The sequence below is a fragment of the Natrix helvetica genome (assembly GCF_964273705.1).
Source record: "Natrix helvetica genome assembly, chromosome: 4".
Classification (NCBI taxonomy): Eukaryota; Metazoa; Chordata; class Lepidosauria; order Squamata; family Natricidae; genus Natrix; species Natrix helvetica.
This window is the reverse complement of record NC_138550.1, coordinates 154,739,134-154,762,721: the sequence shown is the minus strand read 5'-3', so window position 1 is coordinate 154,762,721 and position 23,588 is coordinate 154,739,134. Positions and strand designations below refer to the sequence as shown.

Below are 23,588 nucleotides of genomic sequence, written 5' to 3'. Positions count from 1 at the left end.
GTGATGGCTTGTGTGCCATCAGAGAGGGTACTGTGTGCTACCTCTGGCACATGTGCCATAGGTTCACCATCAGGGCCTTAAACCATGTCAGCCTTGCAAAATAGATCAGAGAAGCCCCCAGCCAAAGCACTAGTTCTAGCTTTATTGTAAGGTTACACTAACGATCTTGCAGGTCTGAAAGTCCGTCTCTCCCCCCCACACACACACCTTTACAGTCCAAGAAACTAGGGAGGATCTCTTCTGAGATATTTGCAATTTCCAGTGCTTCTGAGGGCTCAGCTGTCTCTTATCTAACTATTGTCTAGTGACAATCTCTGGCTCTTCCTCCTACCTCCCAAGGCCATTGCCACAGACCATTACAAACTGGGAGCTGGCCAGAGCAGCTTCCCGTAAAGGTAGCCCATGACTTACAACCACAGTTAAACTCATTGCTAAGCCAGAAAGTTTTGTCACTTTTGCCCCGTTTTACGACCTTCTTTTGCCACCGTTGTTAAGCAAATCAGTGCAGCTGTTAAGTGAACCTGGCTTCCCCCAATTGACTTTGCTTGTGGGAGGCAGCTGGGAAGGTTACAAATGGTAATCACATCACACACACACCCCGGACAGTGCAAATGTCATAAATACTTTCCAGCAATGGTCATAAATGTGAAAACTGGTCATAAGACACTTTTTTCAGTGTCATTGTAACTTGAAACAGTCACTGAATAGTCATAGCACTTAGATTTAGATACCGCTTCACAGTCCTTTTACAGCGCTCTAAGCGGTTTACAGAGTCAGCCCATTGCCCCCAACAATCTGGGTCCTTATTTTACCCACCTCGGAAGGATGGACGGCTGAGTCAATCTTGAGCCAGTCCGTCAGCAGGAGGTGGTGGACGTGGTTAGTGGAGAACCAGGCAATCAGGCGGTGCGGGGGAGCAAGAGGGCACCCCGCGCGCCTCAGAGCGCTCTGGGTCTGTCCCTCTTGCGGGGCCCAGCTCCATCCCTTGGGACCTGAACTGCCAAACTGCTGGCAATCAGCAGTCATCAGAAGTAGCCTGCAGTACTGCACTCTAACCACTGCGCCACCACAGTGAATGAATCACTGTGAAGGACTACTACTTGTACTGGTGTTGCATAGTGCCATGTAGTCCTGCCCCAGTGATCAAATGGCTGTCTTCCATCGAGTTGCAGCTTCTAAATGACTTCAATAGCAGCCGATGTAAAATACTCTCTAGTAGTAATTCAGTCATAAGGTTTTTAGAAAATGGATTACTGAGATTAGTTTTAACAGTCCAGGTAGGGATGCAGCTGGTACATCATTTCCTCATTTGTCATACAGTAGCCCTCAACTGACAGCTGATTGCTTAGGGACTAAGGTTAGGACGGATCCTGGAAAAAAGTGGCTACGTTTTTGGGAGCTTGGAAATTGGCCTGTATTTACAGTTGTTTGCAGCATCCTGCACTCATGTGGCCACAATTTGTTTTTGCCAGAAACTAACTTTATATTCAGATCCTAGCAAGAAAAACTCCACAGGTGAAAATGAATGTGCTTAATGACCACAGGGTTACCACTGCAAAATGGTTGCAAAATTGGACGTGGTTACAAGGTGACGCACTTGATGGGTGCAGTCACATGCTGATCCACTTTATGACCATCAATGGTAAGTTGAGAATTAACTCTAAAAGTCATTCAAGCGGCTTCTCAAACATGATCCCTCTAATGCCTTTGCAACCATATACAAATCTTACCATTACTTCCCTGATGGGATATTTTCCTGGTCGGGCAACATTCAAATTCTGTGAATGCAACCTATTCTAGTTTATTTGATAAACCTCAAACAAACCATAGCTTAATGCAGCATGCACATTTTTTTTTCCTAGACTGAGAGCTGCCGGGAGCTACATCACAGAAGAAATTCCTTAAAACTGCAAATTTAATTTCAATGCAACTAAAAATAAGTTTTAATATGATCTCTCCGCTTTAGTATGTGTAATAGGTTTCCATTACACATTACAATTTGGTAGCATTTGGAGGTCCTTGCAAAGCACATCACACTTTCAAGAGCCGGGATTTCAAATGGTGCATCTCTGATTTAGGGTTCTGATATAATGCCCAGCGTTAATGCAGAAGTGGTATTCAGCCGGTTTGGACCAGTTCACCCAAAACAGTAGTGGAATTTGCGGATGCTTCCCCTCCCCCCCGGCTCTACGCCGTCCTATTTAGGCAAGTTTTCAAGCCGCATGCATGAGTGCAAGCTGCACGTGCGATCAAAGCGCATGCGCCAAAAACGGAGTGCATGCATGCACAGGGCGTGTGTGCTCACATTTACAAACCGGTAGGGAAAGTAAGTAAATATCACCCCTGCATTAATGATGGCATGTATTGAATGTTGCCCTGTTAACATACACATTGGCCATGAGCTTGCACAGGATGGGAGTAAGGCAGAGGACCTTGATCACAATTAGCTTCCTTCCCTGGGTTCCTTGTTTTGTCTAAATCCTGCAGTGTGTTATTATTTTGTGATTCATCTTTTCTTCTGGCCTATAGGGACAAAAACAGGAGATTAGAGTACCCTAAGCAAAGCTAAGCTTTGACCCTGTTCAACCCACTCTTGTGTGAGAACAGTCTATGGTAGCAAAAAATCAGAAGGAATTTGTTAGCATCTTTTCTAGCTGACACATTTTATAAGGTGTAGGCATTTATGAGCTCTGAAAAAAGGACTAACAAACTCCTTTTGCTCAAGCGACAGAGTAAAGTAAAAATAAATCCTGAAAACTAAAAATAAAATTAAAGACAACAGGAAATAAAGCAAGCCCTCATAAAAGCAACTGAAAGGCTGTCAGGGTAGCAGTCAACATACACTATATTGCCAAAAGTATTCTCTCACCCATCCAAATAATCAGAATCGGGTGTTCCAATCACTTCCATGGCCACAGGTGTATAGAATCAAGTACCTAGGCATGCAGACTCTTTTTACAAACATTTGTGAAAGAAAAGGCCGCTCTCAGCTCAGTGAATTCCAGCATGGAACTGTGATAGGATGCCACCTGTGCAACAAATCCAATCGTGAAATTTCCTCGCTCCTAAATATTCCACAGTCAACTGTCAGCTGTATTATAAGAACGTGGAAGTGTTTGGGAAGGACAGCAACTCAGCCATGAAGTGGTAGGCCACGTAAACTTGTCCAACATCAGTGTGTGACCTCACAAATGCGCTTCTGGAAGAATGGTCAAAAATTCCCATAAACACACTCTTAAACCTTGTGGACAGGCTTCCCAGAAGAGTTGAAGCTGTTATAGCTGCAAAATGTGGACCGAGGTCATATTGAACCCTATGGATTAGAAATGGGATGTCACTTATTGTAAGTTCATATGCGAGTAAAGGCAGGTGAGCGAATACTTTTGGCAATATAGTGTAGCAAGACTACAATATTGTTAGTTTAAAGGGTGGATTGTGTTAGATCACTGTATTTTATCCATGGTCCAATACCAGGCAGAAGTGGGTGAAAACTGATGTGCAATATTTTCTATGTAAATTTAATAGTTTTCCTTACAGTATAATTTTTTAGTAGTTATAAGCAGGTCTGCACAAGATGCTGCGCTATATTGTGGTCTGACTAAGTGGAAAGTCCTACCCTGAAACAAAATTCAAGGCTGTGGTTGAAATAAATGCAGTAACTGCATACCATTGACCTGCTTTGTTTCAAGCTACCTAATTTTTACTACATTATTTTTAGAGTATTATTAGAATTTTACCCCATCTTTATTACTTTACTAGTTGGATATCCATGCTCTGCTACAAAACGATGCGATTGGGCTTGATAAATCAACATTTACAGCTTGAAAATTAATGAGTAGTTATGATAGGCCTCTCCTCTCCCTCAGGCTTGCCTTCAGAGGCCTCTCCATCTTATCCCCTTCTTTCCCTCAGTCTAACTCCTTAGCATCAGGGCGTTTTTCAGATGGGGAGGGGGAGTAGAATGTCTAAACTGCCAGCCCGCAGGCTAGATGAGTCACGCGCTGGCCACACCCACACAGCAGTTGGAACAGAGTTCTTTTCAGGTGGGGAGGGAGAGTAGAATGTCTAACACCTTAGCATCAGAGCATGTTAATAATAATATCAGAAATACTAATGATCTGATGGTCATTTTGAAAAAATCCTTTCTTAGTTAGCACCTAGAAGCCAAGAGGAACATACATGCCAAATTTCAAGTTTGTAGGCTTTATGGTTTATATATATATATATATATATAAGTAACTCAAGATAAAAACCTACCTCCTCCTATTTTCCTCAAGTCATACAACTGGCTTTTGTGCCTAAGGTAGGACTAGAACTCACAGTCTCCTGGTTTCTAGGCCAGCATCTTAATCATTACACCAAATTGGCCTTCTATAGTCAAACATGTCAGTCAAACCCAAATGGGGAATTAACTCTCCTAGTACAGGTAGTCCTCGACTTAAAACCATTCATTTACCAACCAAAGTTATATCAGTCCTGAAAAAAGGGACTCACAACTGGCCCTCACACTTGCATCTATCATAGCACCCCATGGTCATGTACTCAGGTGCTTGGCAATGGCATCTATTTATGACAATCACAGCATCCCAGGGTCATGTGACTGCTATTGGTCACCTTTCCAGGAAGCTTCCAATAAGCAAAGTCAATCATGGAAACTGGATTGTTTAACGACCATGTGTTTTCTTCAACACCTGGAATACTGTATCCAGCTCTGGTCACCACAGTACAAAAAAAGATGCTAAAGCTTTGGAAAAAGTGCAAAGAAGAGCATCTAAGATGATTAAAGGTCATAAACTAAAACATATGAAGAAGGGTTGCAGAAATTGGATATGGCCAGCCTAGAGAAAAGAAGGACAAGGGGTGACATGATAGCAGTATTCCAGTATTAAAGGGCTCCACAAAGAAGAGGGAGGGCAACTTATTTTTCAAAGAACCAGAAGGCAGGATAAGAAACACTGAATGGAAATTAATCAAAGAGAAAAGCAACAAGGAATTAAGAAGAAACTTCTTAACTGTGAGGGCATTTAACCAGTGGAAATGCTTGCCCTCAGAAGTTGTGGGTGTTTCACCACTGGGGATTGTTCAAGAAAGACTGGACAGACACCTATCTAAAATGGTATAGGGTCTCCTGCTTGAGCGGGGGGCTAGAAGACCTCCAATGTCCCTCCTAGTTCTATTCTGATTGATTGAAACAATTGGGGGGGGGATCATCATATTACCCTAAGTGTAACTCCCTTATCAATTCCATTGCTTAGCAATGGAAATTCTCTTCTCAACTGTGGTTATAAGAGGAGGATTACTGTTCTTAATTTTTCCTTTTGGCCTCCAGATATAAAGTAAGGAGTCCCCTTTTTATTTTATTTTCTAGCATTCTATTTAATAAATCTCAATTCTTCTCCCATAGCACACTGGGTAACTCTAATCCCAAGGGAGATATACTTGTTTTTTTAATTTACAAGATAAATATCAGCCAAGAAAAGGGAATGGGACTAGTATATATTTTGTGGTTAACGTGGCATTCTGCTCCTTGTATCAGCCAAATAGCCTTGATATTTCCATGAGTTTTTAACAACCCCAAGGCAGGGATAGAATTTACAAATATACACACTTCTGCATATTTTGCTCTCTAGGACAAGATATCATAAGCTCAGTCCTAAAAGAGGCTGTAATGAGAGGGAGTATTGTCAACACTTTGCAGTTGAAAATGTGTTTCTTTTTTGAAAAGGCAATAAAGGCTCCAGGAGAATTTTTTTTTATTTGTTAAAAATATTTGTTTCCTCAAACTGAGAAAAGCAGAACAAATTAAAGGGTGTTCCAGTTCCCCCCCCCCCCCAATTCTTCTCTAATAAGAAGAGTTCCTTTTTTAGTCTTATCTAAAAGTTCCCAGGCTTAATTGCTTGGGATAGGATAACTTGTTAGAAGCAAAATAAAATTGTCAACACAGTGTTTTAAATATTAAAAACAATTTGTGCATTTTAAACTATGATAGTAAGATCATAACTTCACAAATTGTTTCCATAATAGTATTCATTTACTTGATAATATTAATCTGTTTTTTTTAATGGGATTGGCATATGTTCAACTCTAACCATATATATCTCTAACTCCCCACTGAAGTATAACTCTGAATTCAGACCTTGCATAATTCATTATCCATAGTTAATTATCATATTTTATTTGATTCATTTGTGGGGATTTCCACAGTACACTGAACTATAAACTAATCATATGTTCCGCTTTCTACAACATGCTAGATTAAAACAGAGTTGGACAGATTGTAACTCAGCATGTTGGGCAAAACAAGGATATCTGTTTAAGTAAAGTGCAATTAAGCGCATTCTGCCAAACATGGCCCGTATGTTATACTTTGAAGAATGCACCAGTTATTAAACATCCTGGAATTTTTTCAACAATACAAAAACAACCAGCAGTTGGACAAGAGGAAGCTAGAGCAATGCAACTGAAATCTCCACCTTCAATTATCTTATACAGGTAGTCCTCAACTTATAATCAAAATTTAGCCCAGGATTGATGTTGATTAGTGAGAAATTTGTTAAGTGAATTTTGCCCCCTTCTACCACTTTTGTTGCCACATTTGTTAAGTGAATCAGAGCAGTTGTTAAATTAGTCACAGTTGTTAAGCAAATCTGGCTTTCCCCATTGACTTTGCTTGTCAGAAGGTCGCAAAAGATGATCCCATGACCCCGGGATGCTGCGACTGTCATAAATATAAATCAGTTGTCAAGCATCAGAATGTAAGTCATGTGATCATGGAGATGCTGCAAGTCATGTGAAAAATAGTCATGTCACTTTTTTCAATGTCCTTGTAACTTTGAACAGTCACTAAATGAATTGTTGTAATTTGAGGACTACCTTTATTTTTATTAGGGCTAACAGATTTAGGCTGCAAAATTCCAGATCACCATTAGATGTCAGGAAAGAGATACAGAAGGCACTCTTTGCTTTTCTCTAAGTGATCATCCTGATTTCTGTATTCTTGGGAGAGTACATCCGTATTTTCATTATAGTTTTTCTGACACAGCAAAGTTATTAATATGTTATAGCAGTCTGCCCCCATGTGGTAATCTGGAACGTAGAATTAAATACGTAGTGGAATGTAAAATAATTGTATGATAATGGGTGGCTGCAGAGTCAAGGAGCTGCATCCTCAAACCAGGACTTGGGAGTCCATGCCCTTCAGATATGCAGCTGAACTACAAGTGCCAGCATTCCTCCCTCATTGGTTCAGCTGGGCGGAAATTATTCACCCATTCAATTAGTTTTCTCACTATGGCTTTAAAAACATTTGGAAGGATTAGGAATCCTTTTACAAAGGAATCCTTTGTAAAAGGTGGGAAATTCCGCTAAAAGGAATGTTATCTGCAATGAAGACTATACAGAGTACATTTGGTAAGATTAAATCATTGCAATCCCAATTTTTCACAATTAATGCATAGATTATTGCAATAGTAATCAATAAATCTTTGCTTTTATATTTGTGCATTATGAGGGAAACCATCTGAATGAGTTGGGAAGCCTTGTGGTTCCTGTATATTACTCAAATAGCCGTCTTGGTATTACTGCATTCAAAATGAATCCTAGTCTTTATTTAAAGATAACCAAATGAGGTCGGCTTTTTCCCTCTTCCTTCTAGGGTTTAGAATCCTGATAAGCATGAGACCTATATTTTTTCATTAGGGATGGACTATTATTTTTTAAAAGACCCCATTTAAAAAACAAATTCCGCTGTTAAGTCAGAAATTAACTCTTTTAACATACCGGTAATGCTCTTGATACTTATATACTACCTGGATTTAGCAATGACTTGCAGCTTTTAAGGCAATTAAGACATCCTGTTTCACTGAATGATGCTTGTAAAAAACCTGGTTTTTATGTATTTTCTTTTTTGCCACCTGTTGTCTTTTTCTTCAAAAGTAACAAAAATGCAGCGATAATGAAGCATTACATTATGTTTATCAGTTAAAAGGGACCTTAGAGGTCTAGTCCAGAGGTATCAAACTGGCGGCCCACAAGCCAGATGTGTCATGTGCAGGCCACCCCCAGCTCAGCTCCATAAAGGGGAAAGACACCACAAAGTCACGCAACAGCAACGTGCCATGCTGAGTATGATACCCATGATCTAGTCCAACCCCTGCACAAGCAGGGAACCCTGGTAGGGAACCCTACTCCTCTGGGAGGTTTCAAAATACCCTATATTAGTTTCTCTCTTATACATCCTAACTAGACTGTGTTGTTTCTGTGTCATATAACATGCGGGTACATACATAACTTTGTATTTTTTAATTTTGCCGTGCTCATGTTGTATATATTGCAGATGGTGACTCTTTGAGAGCTAGATGCAATGAAATTTTATTTTAATATATGCAGATTAGTGTACATTCAAAGTGACAATAAAATCCCTATCCTATTCCATCCTATCCTATTCACATTCCATAGTCAGGAAATTTCCTGACAGTTAGAACAATTAATCAGTGGAACAGAAGTTGCCTCCAAAAGTTGTGAATGCCCCAACACTGGAAGTCTTTAAGATGTTGGATAGCCATTTTTGTCTGAAACGGTATAGGATTTCCTGCCTAGGCAGGGGGTTGGACTAGAAGATCTCCAAGGTCCCTTCCAACTCTGCTATTGTATTGTATTGTATTGTATTCCATCCTGTCCTATTCCTAATTCCTATTCTATTCCTAATTCCTAGGATGTTGCTAGGAATTTGTTGCTTCTCTCCTTGACTAGTTCCCATCCATTGCTTCTTGCTATTCCATCCTATCCTATTCCTAGTTCCTATTCTATTCTTATTCCATCCCATCTTTTTCATTCTATTCCTAGTTCCTATTCTATTTATGTTGCTTTTCTCCCTGATCAGGTTTCACCCATTGTTTCTTGTCCTTCCTTCAAGTGCTTTGGAGAATAGCTTGACTCCCTCTTCTTTTGTGGCAGCCCTTCAAATATTGAAAGGTTGCTATCATGTCGTCCCTAGTCCTCCTTTTCATTAAACTAGACGTATCCAGCAACGGTTATCTATGTGCTTCTCCCTCCAGCCCGCAGATCCTCCTCCTGGCTCTTCTCAGTCTCAACGGCTGTTTTTGTGGCGGGTTGATTAGCCCAACCCTCTCCCTTTCGGATTGGGCGCCTGAGCAATGTAAGTTCCGCCCCCTTTGCATCCCTGTGACGACGTGATTTTGGCGCGCTTTCGGAAGAGAGGCCGTCCCCTTCTCCTGCCAGAGACGCCCGTGAAACTCCGAGGAGCGAAAAAGCCCCCGAGGATATGCGACGCCGCGAGGAGGTCGATGCGACGCTGCAGGTTGCTAAACTAAACCCGGCGGAGCTGCTTCCAACGGTGCAGTGCCTCAGTTTCAGTCCGCGGATCGATGCCGGCGACTACTGCCTTCTGCAACTGGAGCCGGAGTTGTGTCAGGAGTTGGAGGCGGGGCAAAGGTATGCGCATGCTCGGCAGGGCCCCCTTGCGGTAAAGCGTGCGGCTGGCGACTCTACAGCGACCCCTAGCGCCTGGGAGGATCAGCTGATCTAATTCAATAAAGCAGGGGGTCTTCAAATTCCCCGAACTGGCTGGGGAATTCTGGGAGTTGAAGTCCACAACTCTTAAAGTTGCCAAGTTTGGAGATCCTTGCAATAAAGGAATTGCATTGTCCGCATCCGTATGGTCAAGATGTGTTGCTCAAATTTGGGGGATTCTGGGAGTTGAAGTCCATTCATCTTAAATTTGCCAAGAGAAACACTGCATTAAGTATAGCCCGTTTCTGTGTGTTTTTCCTTGACTGACCATAAGGATACAACATACCTGGGATACTAGGAGAAATTGGACTTTTTCAGATTTATCAGCCTCCGATCTTTATTTATTATTACATATATTTAAACCTTTTGGTCAACACATTGTAGTTTGAACCTGGCATTTGTTTGATCTTGCAGCCTGGTGATCCGTGGAGAGAAAAATGAACATGCTGTGATATGCAGTAAGGACAAGACTTATGACATGAAAATAGCAGATACTTCCAATATGTTGCTTTTTATTCCTTCCGGTGAAACGCCAGAGCAGCTTCGTGCAGGCAAGGCTACCACTAATATACTCCACCCTGAGGTATTGTGTGCCTGAAGATTCTCCAGAGCAAGTTAAGATCTTTGAAAAGTCATTCTCCTTCCTTTAAAAAAAAGTCACTTTTAATCCTTTTCCTAGGAGTTCAGATTTGTGGATGGGAGAGAGGCTTAGTTTATCCAATGAATTAAGTCACAGCATTTTGTGGCCAAGAGATGCAATAAATATTTTAGTACTTAGACATATAATGTGTAGGATAACTATTTAAAATAGGCATATCTATGAGTAGGATGTTGGATTTGACAGCATATAGCAGCTGATTGAATATGGGACTCAGTAATTTCTATGAGGGCATATCCTTGATTTAGCAGGAATGTGATATTTGATAGAATGATGGGCAAACGACTGAACCAGATGAAACAGCCTCCCCCACTCCCTTTAAGGCTCCAGGATTCTGTGATTATAGCAGTTATTTCTCCAAGAAAGTGCAATAAAAATAAGTTAAATCTCTAAATGCCACTGGTTTAAATAATAAAATTATAACACAGACACAAACATAATTTTTGCCTTCTTGTGGCCATCACACATTTTGGATACACTTGGAAAAAGCAAGGTACAGATTGCTTGATTGCTTGTTCTTTTTCCTCCTCAATTAATAGATCCTGGCATGCATTGGTATTTAAGACAGCAGCTGAGGAGAAATAAAAGCAAAATTTTGTTTAAAATGTTGGTGTAGAGTGGGTGGATGTGTGGTACTTTAGATATGGTTGGATTGCAACTCACTATATCCAGGGATAATATGATGTCCAAAATATCTGAAAGTCCACAATGACAATTGAATCTTCTTATGTTAAAAGAGCCAAATGAGTTCAATGGAAGTGGAGCAAATATACCCAAAGGTCTGAAGTCCTAAAGCAATTTTTCTCAACCATGGCAGCTTGAAGATGTGTGGGTTTCAACTTCTGGCTGAGGAATTCTGGGAGCTGAAGTCCACACATCTTCAAACTGCTAAAATTGAGAAACACAGTTCACAAAGACAGTCATTTAACATGCCAAACTCAGAGGCGTTATGCTACGTTCATACTTTGCTGCTGCTGATGGATGCAGCTTTATCTGCAACTGCCAACTTTACAGATTAGTCTGGCAGTTCCAATGACAGTTCTTGTTGTAGATTGCAGGATTCTCCAATCATTTTTGGGAACTAAGAAGATGCCGGCCTAAATTGAAGAAACTCAAGAAACTTCTATTGGAAAATCCTTTTGAAGGTCCAGATAGTGAAAAAGAGAGAATTGATGCAAACTCAAAGGTAATCATTATATACGATAAGAAAGATGATAGATGGATGAAAAAGTTCTCATGACCCAAAACAAGGTAGAGTTTTTAATAAAGAGACATAACTTTGTGCAAGAATATAAATTAAGCAAAGCATGAATTGCAATTAGAGTCCTAACCCATATTAAATTCCCCATATGGCCCATTGTAAAAAGTGAGTTAGGTTAGCCATGTGTTCATGTATTAATTACCTAAACTTTTTAGCTTGTTGTGTAGGGTAAATACAATATCCCACTCACCAATTAATTCTAATCTATGTCTCTGGGATCCTGGTTACTATGGGCTGAGATATTAATTATCAGTGAAGTAATATTTTCCTTGGCAGTTTCCAAAGTGCATAACTATTATTTATTTTATGTATTAAATTTATATGCTGCCCATCTCACTATTCAAGTGACTCTGGGTGGCTTACGGTTTCCGTCCTTCTAAAACAAAGTGAACAAAAATTGACTCCATCCCTTTTGTGCCTTTAAAATCCGATAGGGTTTTAATTACTTCTTTTTAATTGCATTTTGGTTCTGTTTTAAGTAGCAAAGTGGGTAGCACTTGATTCATCTGTTAAAAGTCCTGAAATATCCTTCCAGTGCAGGTCTCAGCATATGGCAAAATTCCTGAGTCAGTCCTTAACCCAACAAAATTTCAGATTCTTGAAATAAATGTAGCTTGAAATAAATACAGCTTGAAATAAATGTAGGCTTATGACAGTCTCATTCAGCCTCCAACTTTATACTGCCTAGTCACTGAAAGCTATGAAAATGAAATGCTCATAATTAAATACACAAGTGCAGTTTTAAACTTTTGTTTATAAAGCAATTCCAAGGCACTCAGAGTAGCATTCAGACTTAAGGAACACCTGTATGTTTTGTTTTACTTTCTGTAGTATACAATAGAAGACTTCTTGGATTTGGTCCAAGCAAGTGAGGAAGAAATAATGCATCAACTGAAGATTCTGAAAGCGTGCCAAGTTCAAGGTAGTTATATCTACATATGTTTCTTGGAATTCCTTATTTAAACAGAAAATTGCTTACTTCTACTGCAACAGTCCCCCAACCTTTGGAACTTGGCAACTGAGGTGGGTGGGGACGACGACAGGGGGACAGACGACCAAGCCATGTGAGCAGCGGGGTGGCTTGCAATTGTCTCCTTCCTAGGGCTGAGAGAGAGTTACTGGCCCAATGTCACCCAGCTGCCCTCATGCCTAAGGCAGGACTAGAGTCCACATCCTCCTGGTTTCTACCCTGGTGCATTAACCACTAGACCAATCCGTCTCTTCTTCAATTGAGTGCGAAAGGAGAAAATAACTAGGCTGGCATTATGATCATTACACAGATAAAAGAGTAGGAAAAAGATCAACAATGGAGCTGAGGTTTTTATAAAGGATTTTGTACACTAATGCCCTTCTCTGCTTGCAGGATTCTGGAGGATTCTAGACTTTGACTACGAGATGAAACTCTTGAATCACGTGACTCAACTAATATATTCAGAGTCCTGGTTATTCAATAAAGTCCCTTTAAGTATATGTGTTCAAGAACTTGGACCTCTAGAACCCAAGTAAGTTACTTTATTTAGGTGTACTTTGTTGTAAGAGAATAAGGCTCACCTCATTGTTTATTTGAGAAAGGGTTCTGTTTCAGTTATTAAATGTTGTTTACAAAATGCCTGTTTTCAGATTTAAAGCCAAAGGAGATAAGGCTGGATTCATGTGCCCAAGTCTTTCCTTAATAGGGCTTATTTACGAAATTAGGAGTAATTACAAGTTCATAAAATGTACTAAAACAAAAAAAAACCATGTTTTTACAAGCCACAATGGCCGTATTACACAATGAGCTAAGTCACAGCCAACAAAGTACATCGTCTTTATTGTGTGATGTGTGAATTTACTCTGTTTAGAAGTCATACCAATATTTTTTCATGGCAGATAAATTGTAACTTTTAATTGGAAGAGTTACTAAACAAGCTTATCATTAAATGAGGCCTGCCTAGTATCCGATCAATTTAACTTTTAATTGATGGAACCCATTCTTGATGCATTGAAAGGCTGTTTCCCAGCAGGACCCCCAGGTATGGAGAGTCATTGGTCTTTTGGCTGAGAATTCTGTAAGTTTTAATCCCAGGACATATAGTGGTTCAAGAGGGAAGATCCAGGACAGCAGCCCCCAACCTTTTGGGCAGCCTGAATGGGTTCCGTGGAGAGAGGTTTTTCCGTAGACTAAAAGAAACATGGTTTCGCGTGCTGCTTACACCCCACAGGTGGGGCTTCACTTGTTTGAATGGACTGATTTCTGGCATGCTGCAGACCAGTGCCTGTCCATAGACTGGAGGGTGGGGACCCCTGCTTCTAGTGCAGGGATCCCCAACCTCTCTGGCTTGACGGCCCAGCAGTAGGGGGAGAGGGGATAGCAACTTATGAGTGGCAGACGTGCGTGAGTGTGCGCTGCTCCATTTGTGTGACCGGCAGGAAGGCTGGTGCGCCCACCGCTCACATAAAGAAAGTTTTGTACCTGAGTGCCAGTGGCTGCTGCTCAGGCAAGGGGAGCATCATGTGTGAGTGCATGACAGCTACTGTTCATGTGAGGGGAACTCCGTGCACATGCTCACCCGCTACCTGCACGATCCGTTTTGAACAGACTGCGGCCCAGGGGTTGGGGACCCCTGCTCTAGTGAAATGGGGGGGGGGAACAGTTGTCAGGTTACCTTTGGTGCAAGGGAGTGCATTAGTCTTTAGCATGCCTTATAAACAACCTCTAAGTGGTGTTATATAAGTGCAGTTAAATATTTTATCTAGAAAGAGTGCAGAGAAGAGCAACAAAGATGATTAGGGGACTGGAGACTAAAACATGAAGAGCAGTTGCAGGAACTGGGTAGGTTTAGTTTAATGAAAAGAAGGAGTAGGGGAGACATGATAGCAGTGTTCCAATATCTCAGGGGTTGCCACAAAGAAGAGGAAGACAAACTATTCTCCAAGGCACCTGATGGCAGGACAAGAAGAAATGGGTGGAAACTAATCAAGGAGAGAAGCAACTTAGAACTAAGGAGAAATTTCCTGACAGTTAGAACAATTAATCAGTGGAACAGAAGTTGCCTCCAGAAGTTGTGAATGCCCCAACACTGGAAGTTTTTAAGAAGATGTTGGATAGTTATTTGTGTGAAATGGTATAGGGTTTCCTACCTAGTCAGGCGGTTGGACTAGAAGACCTCCAAGGTCCCTTCCAACTCTGCTATTGTATTATTGTATTGTATTTATTATACATTCAAAGAAAATATGTTAATAAATAATGTAAGGATAACCCTGGGTGGCTACGGGTAGTTCTAAATCAAATTCTGTAGAGAACTGGCTTTATGATACTTTATACTGAAATTAGGCACATTTCTATTTCAGAGAAATGATAGAGCACATCCTGGAAAGTTACGGGGAAAAATACATGGATGAAGGTAGGTAGCCTTCATAACTGCTTATTTTTAATAATGAAGATGACACACCTGGTTTGAATATTCATTAGATCAGAATGGCAGGATAAAAATGAATGAATGAATGCATATGAATGCCAGATTCAAGGTTAAACTATTGAATTTATTCTGGTTCATTACAGAATGTAATGTCGTTTTGATGTTGATGGGAGTTTTTTAAAGATATACTGAAGTGCATGTGACATCTTCCTTAATTACTTGTGGTTTTTAATGCTCCTTCCCAGGTGAGGCTTACTTTGAAATGAATGAAGAGAAGGTGTGTAGAGCAATTGCACAAATGCTCTTACAAAATGCTGTCAAATTCAACCTCTCGGAATTTCAAGAAGTGTGGCAGCAGAGTGTCCCTGAAGGAATGACAACTAGACTGGATCAGTTAAAGGTAATGTGATATAATGCCATCACTCTGCTTAACAACTAATTCCCACAACGCTGTCAAATAATTTACTAAGACTGTATTACTATTCTTCTTCTCTTCCTTACTAGTATCTATCTCTTCCAACTTATTATTATAACCATGTTGCTTGTATCTTTCAATTTATATTGATTTTATTTGTTTCCTAGTACGATTCGATGGCTTATTAGTAACCTTGACTATCACTAAGTGTTGTATCTTTTATTCTTGATGAATGTATTTTATTCTCCTTATGTACACTGGGAGCATATACCAAAGACAAATTCCTTGCGTGCCCAATCACACCTGGCCAATAAATAATTCTATTCTATTCCATTCCATTCCATTCCATTCCATTCTATAAGAAGTGCTACTTTCAGAAATGTGCTCAATCTATAGCATAAATTTGAAAATCCACAAGTAATAGGGTCAGATTAAGAATTCTGGGGAGGAAAATCCCAATCACTTTTCCCTTAAAGCTGATTGGATGCTCTCAAGTTATTTGCAACTTTTAGCCTAAGGTACATCATGAGTTTGATTGATGTAGGGCTGAAACTTTAAGAAGTTCTCACATTGAAAGAAAGAACAATACATAAACATAGCAACCTGTGCATTTTTAAATGTTTATTAAGTTTAGATTTTAATCTATTCCATAAAGGTTTCCTGCACATATTCCAATTTTGATTTCATTTATTCAAGGGGTTGGCTCTTGTGGATAGATCTTCTAAACCAGAGATTATTTTCCTGCTGAATGTTGAAGATTTACCAGAAGATGATAATGAAAGATTTAAACGCTTGTTCTCTATTCGGGAGAAATGGACAGAAGCTGATATAGCTCCGTATATAGAGTAAGTGGTATAACTGCAGTCCTATAGCAGTTCAAAAGCCATCTTCATATGCTGAATTTCCAAATTCATATGCTGAATTTTGCAGCTCCTCAAACACATCTAATTCCTGCTTTTGTTCACTATTAGAACTGAGATATTTTCAGCCCATTGTGAGTATCTGTCTGTTAACCAATAGCTTCCTCGTTTTCTTTTGCATTCTTCCTTGCAATCATTGCACGTTAGTTCCAATTTTCCTCTAAGTCAATATTGTATGCTACTGCTAGTTGACACTGTGTACAGGTAGTCCTCGACTTACAACAATTCATTTAGTGACTGTTCAAAGTTACAATGGCATTGAAAAAAGTGACTGATGACCATTTTTCACACTTACAACCTTTGTAGCCTCCCCATGATCGTTTGATCAAAATTCAGATGTTTGGCAACTGGCTCATACTTATGGCCGTTACTGTGTCCCAAGGTCATGTGATCCCCTTTTGTGACCTCCTGACAAGCAAAGTAAGTGGGGAAACCAGATTCACTTAACAACCGTGTTCTCAACATCAACTGCAGTGATTCACAGTTAACAACTGTGGCAAAAAAGGTGGTAAAATGGGGCAAAATTTACTTAAATGTCTCGCTTAGCAACATAATTCTTTGGCTCAATTGTCATAATTTGAGGACTACCTGTATTGAAATACAATGTGGTATTGACAATTTTGTAATTTGCCTTAGAATATTGAAATTGTTAAAATGGTTTTGGAGGTTACATTTTTTAAAAGCCCCTTCTATTTTACAGGGATTTATGCTCAGAGAAGCAAACGACTGGCACACTTCTAACAAAATATGCTCGTTCCTCAATGCAGAATGGACTCAAAGTTTATAATTCAAGAAGACCCATTTCATAAGAATTATTTCAACTAAGTAGGGACTGAAAATATTCTAAAGACTGTCAACTGGTAGATCATTTTTTCGTGGTTTTGCCACATAGTTTAAGACCCACAGTTTTCTGTGAGGCATCTAATAATATTAGCATTTCTTGAGAGTTCTTTACTGTTAAAACTGATATTTCTAGAAAAATGTAAATACCAATATCTGAGTATTTCATTCAACTCCTTTCTGTATTTTGTTTAAATTAAATCCGTATTAAAAATTTAAAAATTGTGAAGTTTAAAGAACACATTGCAAAGAAGATCAGTTTAAGGTAGAGGACGGTTTTCTTTAACCTTTCCTTTATATTAATTAACATTTTAACATTTCCTTGGAAGAACTAAATCAATCTATCTGGACACAATCCACTATTTTGTTTCTCTCTTACAGAGCTTCCAGACATTCTAACTTCCAGTTGATATATCCCAATATTTATAGTTGGAGCATATGTCTGCCTTTGCTTTATTTCCTTTTCTGAAATAAAATCTTATAACGTCAGCTTTTTGTTGGCTTTTCTTTTTGAAGAATCTTACTTAAAAGTCTTAAGCAAATTAGATAAAATGATGAAACCTGAGTCAGTGATAATCAGACCGTATTTTTCAGAGTGTAGGACGCACCAAGATTTTGAAGAGACAAATTAAAAAAAAAGGTTTTGCACTCTGCAGACCTCCCAAAAACGGGCACATTTTTTGTCAAAAAAAGGGCATGCATAGCCTTTAGGAGGCTTGTAGAGTGCTCCTGGGAGCTGGGGGGGGGGGTAAAAAAAGAGCAAAAAATGGCCCGTTTTTAGCGAAAACGGGCCCATTTTTGTCAAAAAAAGGGGCATGCATAGCTTTTAGAAGGCTGCTCCCTTCACCAAAATGCCCGTGCATAGCCTTTAGGAGGCTTCCAGAATGCTCCTGGGGGCTGGGGAGGGCAGAAATGAGCAAAAAGGTTTTTTTGGTATTCAGTATATAAGATGCACCCATATTTTCACCCTCTTTTTTTGAGGGGAAAAAGGTGTGTCTTATACTCCGAAAAATATGGTAATTGCTACCTGAAATCATCAGATTTGTAGGAGTGTTCTACTGAATATTAGTTGCTTGGATACATGTTACCTTGCCTGTGAACATCTCAAAGGTTATCTGGCTATTAACCTTAGAATCAATGTACTGAGTTTGTGGGGCGGCTGTTCTTTTAGATTTTCTGCAAGACAATTTGTCCCTCTCTCAGGTTCTTCAATGACGCAGCCATTGGCATTGTAACTGAATCCATCCAGCTGGTGGTCTTTCTTTCCACTTTTCCTGGCATTATAAGCCTGTCTTGATAGACGCATTGCTGTGTCTGAAATATGATGATTTGAGCCTTGTCATTTGTGCCTCAAGTGAGAAATTAAGGCTGATTTGTTCAGGTATCCATTGGTTTGGGTTTTTTTAGGCTATTTGTGGTCTATTCAGGAGTCTTCCCTAACACCAAAGACCATGGCTTTGCCCTGTGCAAGCACAGTTGCTGAATCTTTTTTCCGTACGGTCCAACTTGCAGCTTTACAGGCATGCTGAACGTCAACACCTAAAATGCTCAAGCAGCATGGCTAGTGCTGAGGATTGTGGGAGTTGAGGGATTGGATTAGAAGACTTCCAAGGACTCTTCCAACTCTTATTCAGCTACAGTACAGATAATCCTCTCTTGCGACCACAATTGAACCCAAAATTTCTGCTACTAAGTGAGACATTTGTTAAGTGAGTTTTGCCCCCGTTAGTGACCTTTCTTGCCAGTTGTTCAGTGAATCTCTACAGTCAGTAACACGGCGGTTAGGTGAATCTAGCTTCCCCATTGACTGCTTGTCAGAAGGTAGCAAAAGCTGATCACATATCTGAAGATACTGCATCCGTCATAACTATGAACCAGTTGCCAAGCTTCTGAATTAGGATCGCATGACCATGGGGGTCGTGTGAAAAACCATCATTAGCCACTTTTTTCAGTGCCCGTTGTATATTCCCTCGGTCATTAAATGAAGTCTTGTAAGTCAAAGACTACCTGTGCTTATTAGCCCTTTTCCATGTATATTATAAACCTTGTAGTATTTACTGTATGTCACTAAATCCCGTCCCTAAAATACCACCTTCTAATTTAATTGAACTCAAAGTGTCTTGAGAAGCAACTTGAGTGTTTTGTTACACGTAAAATGAAATAAGCAACATTCCCCGCCGTCAAAAAATACGCGCGAAATAATTCCCCGCCAACGCTGAGCGGGATTGGCTTCGCCCAGCCAATCGCGAACCACGGCAGCCTAACCCACTCTACCAATGGGCTCCCTAATTCGGGACGCATGCGCATTGCCTTCCTTTGAAACAGCGCATGGGTCATTCTCTTCGGTTTCCCTTTCTTCCCATCTCGCTTACCTTGAGCCGCTGTGATTCCGGAACTGAAAGCAAGAGGGCGATCACTGCAGAGAAAGTCTAATAGAACGAGGGTTTGACCCTTGACCCCGGGTGAAAGATCAAAAGCCGCAAGGAATATGGCGCCCAATATGTCTAACGAAAGGAAAGTGCCGATCGGCTGTGAGGCTTAAGCGGCTTAAGGAGAGCCGCCAAGCATCGCTCATCTCCGTGGAATTGCGTACGTGGAGACCTCTCCCGCCGGCCGGCTGCCCGAGAGAAAACGTCCCTCCGACTTTCTCCAGGAAGGTTAAAACGCCGCTGCTTTCGGAAGTCGCCCGTGGCTTTTCTCAGTGTTTCTCTTTAACGGGCCGCCGTTTCCTCTCCGAACAAGCTTCCTTGTCTGTCGGAGACCCTCCGCCGCCTCTCCTTCTCCGGTGCAGCTGGAGCCCCATTTCGTTGAACTCCTTCCCCGCCCACCACCAGGCTAATTTGCTGCGAATTGAAATCTCCAAACTTGCTTTGAACCCCCCCCGGAAAATGTCCTGGAGACCCTAAGAGATACGCCTTTTGAGAAGACTAGGCAGCTGGACATTCCCTTTACTTAAGTCAGGTGCTCCCTTGGTAATCAAATCCAAATGGTTGCTAAGGTTCAAAAGATGATAATAGGAAATCTCCACTCAATAAGTCTGGAAATACTGTAAGATTACCTGCAAGTGATTCCGACCGGATCTGTAACTGGAACATAAATTCAGTTATGAGGATTACTTTGGTGTCCTTTTCTCTAAACGTGAAGGTTGCTATGTAACAATTCAGCCCAGAAATAGTTGGTGATAGATACAACTTGCTGTTATAAAGAGGAATCTGAGAAGCCTCTACACTGCATAACTAAATGGCTGTAGAAAACGTTTTAATTTGGATGCTAAGAGTTGCTACTTATAAGATGAATCTTTTTAAGCCAACAATATAAATCTGCCATTCTGTAACTACAAGAGAAAGCTTTTTAAAGAAGAAATTTTTCCTTGCTTTGTAACATATAATTACATCACATTAGAATCTTGAATATGAGGTGTAAATATCCAAGTCTTGGGAATCAGTGTTACTAAGTTTCTGATTTAAAAAAAAGTTTAAATAACTCCTTAAGTTGATCATACACATTTTTTACATTTATTTTTCTATTTTTAAATGGGTGATGGTGCCTCTGGATGTTTCTTCGGGTTGTTTTGAGATTTACTGCCAAAAATGCTTTCTTACAAAAAGCTTGTCAAAAAAAGGAAGAATTGAAAGTACTTTTGTAAAGACTGCTAAAGAGGATGATGATATGTGTTTGATTTTCACCAAAATTTAGTGCTTCTCTTCATCATGAACAGAAAGAAAGGAGACAAAGGGTTTGAGAGCCCAAGACCTTATAAATTATAAGTATACTTAACTATAGTTTATTTTTTAAAGTATCATGAAGTATCATTGAAATGTCCAATGTCTTATTTGTTGAAGACTGGTATAAGCAATAATTTTTTAAAAAATGGTTGAACATATTTTAATGAATAGATGTCAATTTCATATAAGATGGAATTCATCTTTGTGGGAGGGACCAGTGCTATATCTGGAATATAGCTTTTTATTTGTCAAAAATAACTTTGTGTCTAGAAGCAATATGCAGCATGTTCCCGCAAACAATTTGAACTGAATTTTTAGTATGAATTTTATGAATTACTTAGATTAATGTAGTCTGAACATAAATACAGATAGTCCTTGACTTACAACAGTTAATTTAGTGACTGTTCAAAGTTACAATGGCACTATAAAAGTTACCTATGTCAATTTTTCACACTTAAAACCTTTGTAGCATCCCCATGGTTATGTCATCAAAATTCAGATGCTTGGCAATTGATTCCTGACGGTTGCAGTGTTCTGGGGGACATGTGATCAATTTTTGTGATCTTTTGACAAGCAAAGTGAATGGGAAAGCCAGATTCACTTAACAACCATGTTGTTAACTGCAGTGATTCACTGAATAATTGGCAAGAAAGGGGGTAAAATGGAGTAAAATTAACTTGACAGGTGCCTCACTTAACAACAGAAATTTGGAGCTCAATTGTGATTGTAAGTTGAGGACTACCTGTACATTTAACAGGTTTCTTTGTTTCACACCAGTTCTCTATAAGGTATTGCATTGATTTCAGCATAGGGCTGTACTTGGATTATTTATTGCTATGTATGGTTACTCTGATCAGTCAAGAAAGATGAGACAGTTAAGAACTTGTGGAGAAATAAGATGACATGTATGCTTATAGTGAACTGGACAGTTGAAATCTGGAAATCTTTCACTAACATTCTGATAATTATCTGAAATTTGGTAAGAAAGGAAAGCGTTTAATGTCAGGGAAACAATTTACCATCCTAGTTCAAAACATATATTAAGAAACATACATTTCTGAACTCTGTTTAGTGAATGAAAATGAAATTTCAGTATGAATGTGTTTTACATTTACACATAGTATAGATCTCTTTCATTAAATGTGAAATAAGGCGTAATGAAAATATTTTTTGTCTAGACTTAACCATAGCCACTCTTGAATTGAAACATTCCAAGGAAATGTTTTACCGGTTGCTTAAAATATTAGGTTATGTACAGTACACCCAAAAAGATGAACTATGAATTTGTCCTTATTACCAAATGTTACGTAAACCTAGATTTATCAAAATCTTTATTTATTTTGAATTTTCTTTTTTCCCCAGCACAACCCATCAGGTGATTTGCATCAACAGCATAAATTTTCAGAGAAAATCTGTTGTTGTAAGTATGTTAAGAAGAAAGGATTATAGGTTACTAATGGGTACCAAACTCACCTACCCTCCCTCCCTTATTTCACTATTGAGAGCAATTTAATTTCTTCATCTCAGATAGGCTCAGTTAAAAAACAGATCAAAGGGAAACGTCTCTGAATTAATGCCCTTGGGCATAGACTGCAGACAGATGGCTATACTGGCTTCACATGTGGCACATTAATGATTTTTCTTGATTTAATCACAATTAGCTGATTCAGAAATCATGCTAGGCTATAAGATGTCATTACAAACCCCATTGATTTGGCCCAATGCAATGAGCATTAACATTTTTGTGGTTTAGTAGTTTTATTCTGTTTCCCAGAGTTTGTTTTTTTTGCAAGAATTTTTTATTTTTATTAAACAAACAACACACCAAAAATCATAATCTTACATTACAACTTGTACAAAGTGTGTCAATTGGTTACAATTAGCTTTCGTGCATCTCTTCCACAGTCATTACTTATATTCATATCAGATGTCAAAGATTCTTAATGAATCTTACTATCAACATAGCATAGTTCTCATTTGACTGAAGTTGTTTTAGTGTCCTTTTGCCTAAAATAATCCATAGTTAAAAATACAACCACCTGATGGCATTTCATTAGTTATTACAAAAATCATCCAATAACCGTAAGCCTTTATAACCTATTCTAAATAAAGATTAGTTGACAAAGTTTCTAAGCCTTTTTTTCCCAAGTCACTGTTTACAATTTGTTCCTTTTGTTATGGTAGTACATATATATATCATTAACTGTATCCCTTATCATTATCATTCCAATATTAGTTGTTATAATTAATATTGGTTAACAGAAGCTCCTTTACTGTTTATATCCATTTTCTTCTCATCAAACCAACACATATGTGTACCTTATTGCCATTATCATTTATTTAACGTAACAATCTAAAAGTTACTAAATTACTACTTACTAATTATAAAACTTAGTTAATTTTTTGTTATCAACTTTCATATATCCAATAACATTACACCTTTATAACATATTCAAAATAAGAATTAACAAAATTTCTAAGCCTTTTTCCCCCCAAATCACTGTTTGCAATTTATATCCAAATTCCTTATGTTAAACCAGTACAAATATATATCATTAACTATATCTCTTATTATTTCATTATTATTGTTGTCATTAATATTTGTTAACAAAATTATTTACTACTTATATCCAACTTCCTCACCTCCAGCCAACATAAATATGTACCTTGTTACCATTATCAACTATTTATTTAACAAAGCAATCTAAAAATTACTAAATTCCTACTTACTAATCACCAAATCTAGCTACTTTTTTATTATCAACTTTCATATATCAATCTGTATGCTTCCAAAAGTCGTATAGTCTTATTTCTTTTGCCATTTGTGGAGTTAAGCTTCT

General features: G+C 39.1%; 2 protein-coding genes across 2 annotated transcripts in view; both read left to right on the top strand.

Moving 5' to 3' along the window:
* Positions 1-9,160: 9,160 nt before the first annotated feature.
* Positions 9,161-17,512, top strand: DSCC1 (DNA replication and sister chromatid cohesion 1). The gene is made up of 9 exons (XM_081949919.1): positions 9,161-9,453; positions 9,946-10,114; positions 11,241-11,375; positions 12,282-12,372; positions 12,814-12,952; positions 14,781-14,833; positions 15,094-15,248; positions 15,960-16,108; positions 16,884-17,512. The coding sequence occupies exons 1-9, from the start codon at positions 9,284-9,286 to the stop codon at positions 16,990-16,992; spliced, it is 1,170 nt and encodes a 389-aa protein (XP_081806045.1). The 5' UTR covers positions 9,161-9,283; the 3' UTR covers positions 16,993-17,512.
* A 962-nt stretch (positions 17,513-18,474) lies between these two features.
* TAF2 (TATA-box binding protein associated factor 2) overlaps positions 18,475-23,588 on the top strand; it is a gene marked incomplete at its 5' end in the record, with an annotated part of 87,036 nt that continues 81,922 nt past the window's right edge. Inside the window, 3 exons of the mRNA XM_081953231.1 lie at positions 18,475-18,517; positions 20,742-20,790; positions 22,111-22,168. Of these exons, the coding sequence (XP_081809357.1) occupies positions 18,475-18,517; positions 20,742-20,790; positions 22,111-22,168 (150 nt within the window). The remainder of the gene's footprint in view (positions 18,518-20,741; positions 20,791-22,110; positions 22,169-23,588) is intronic.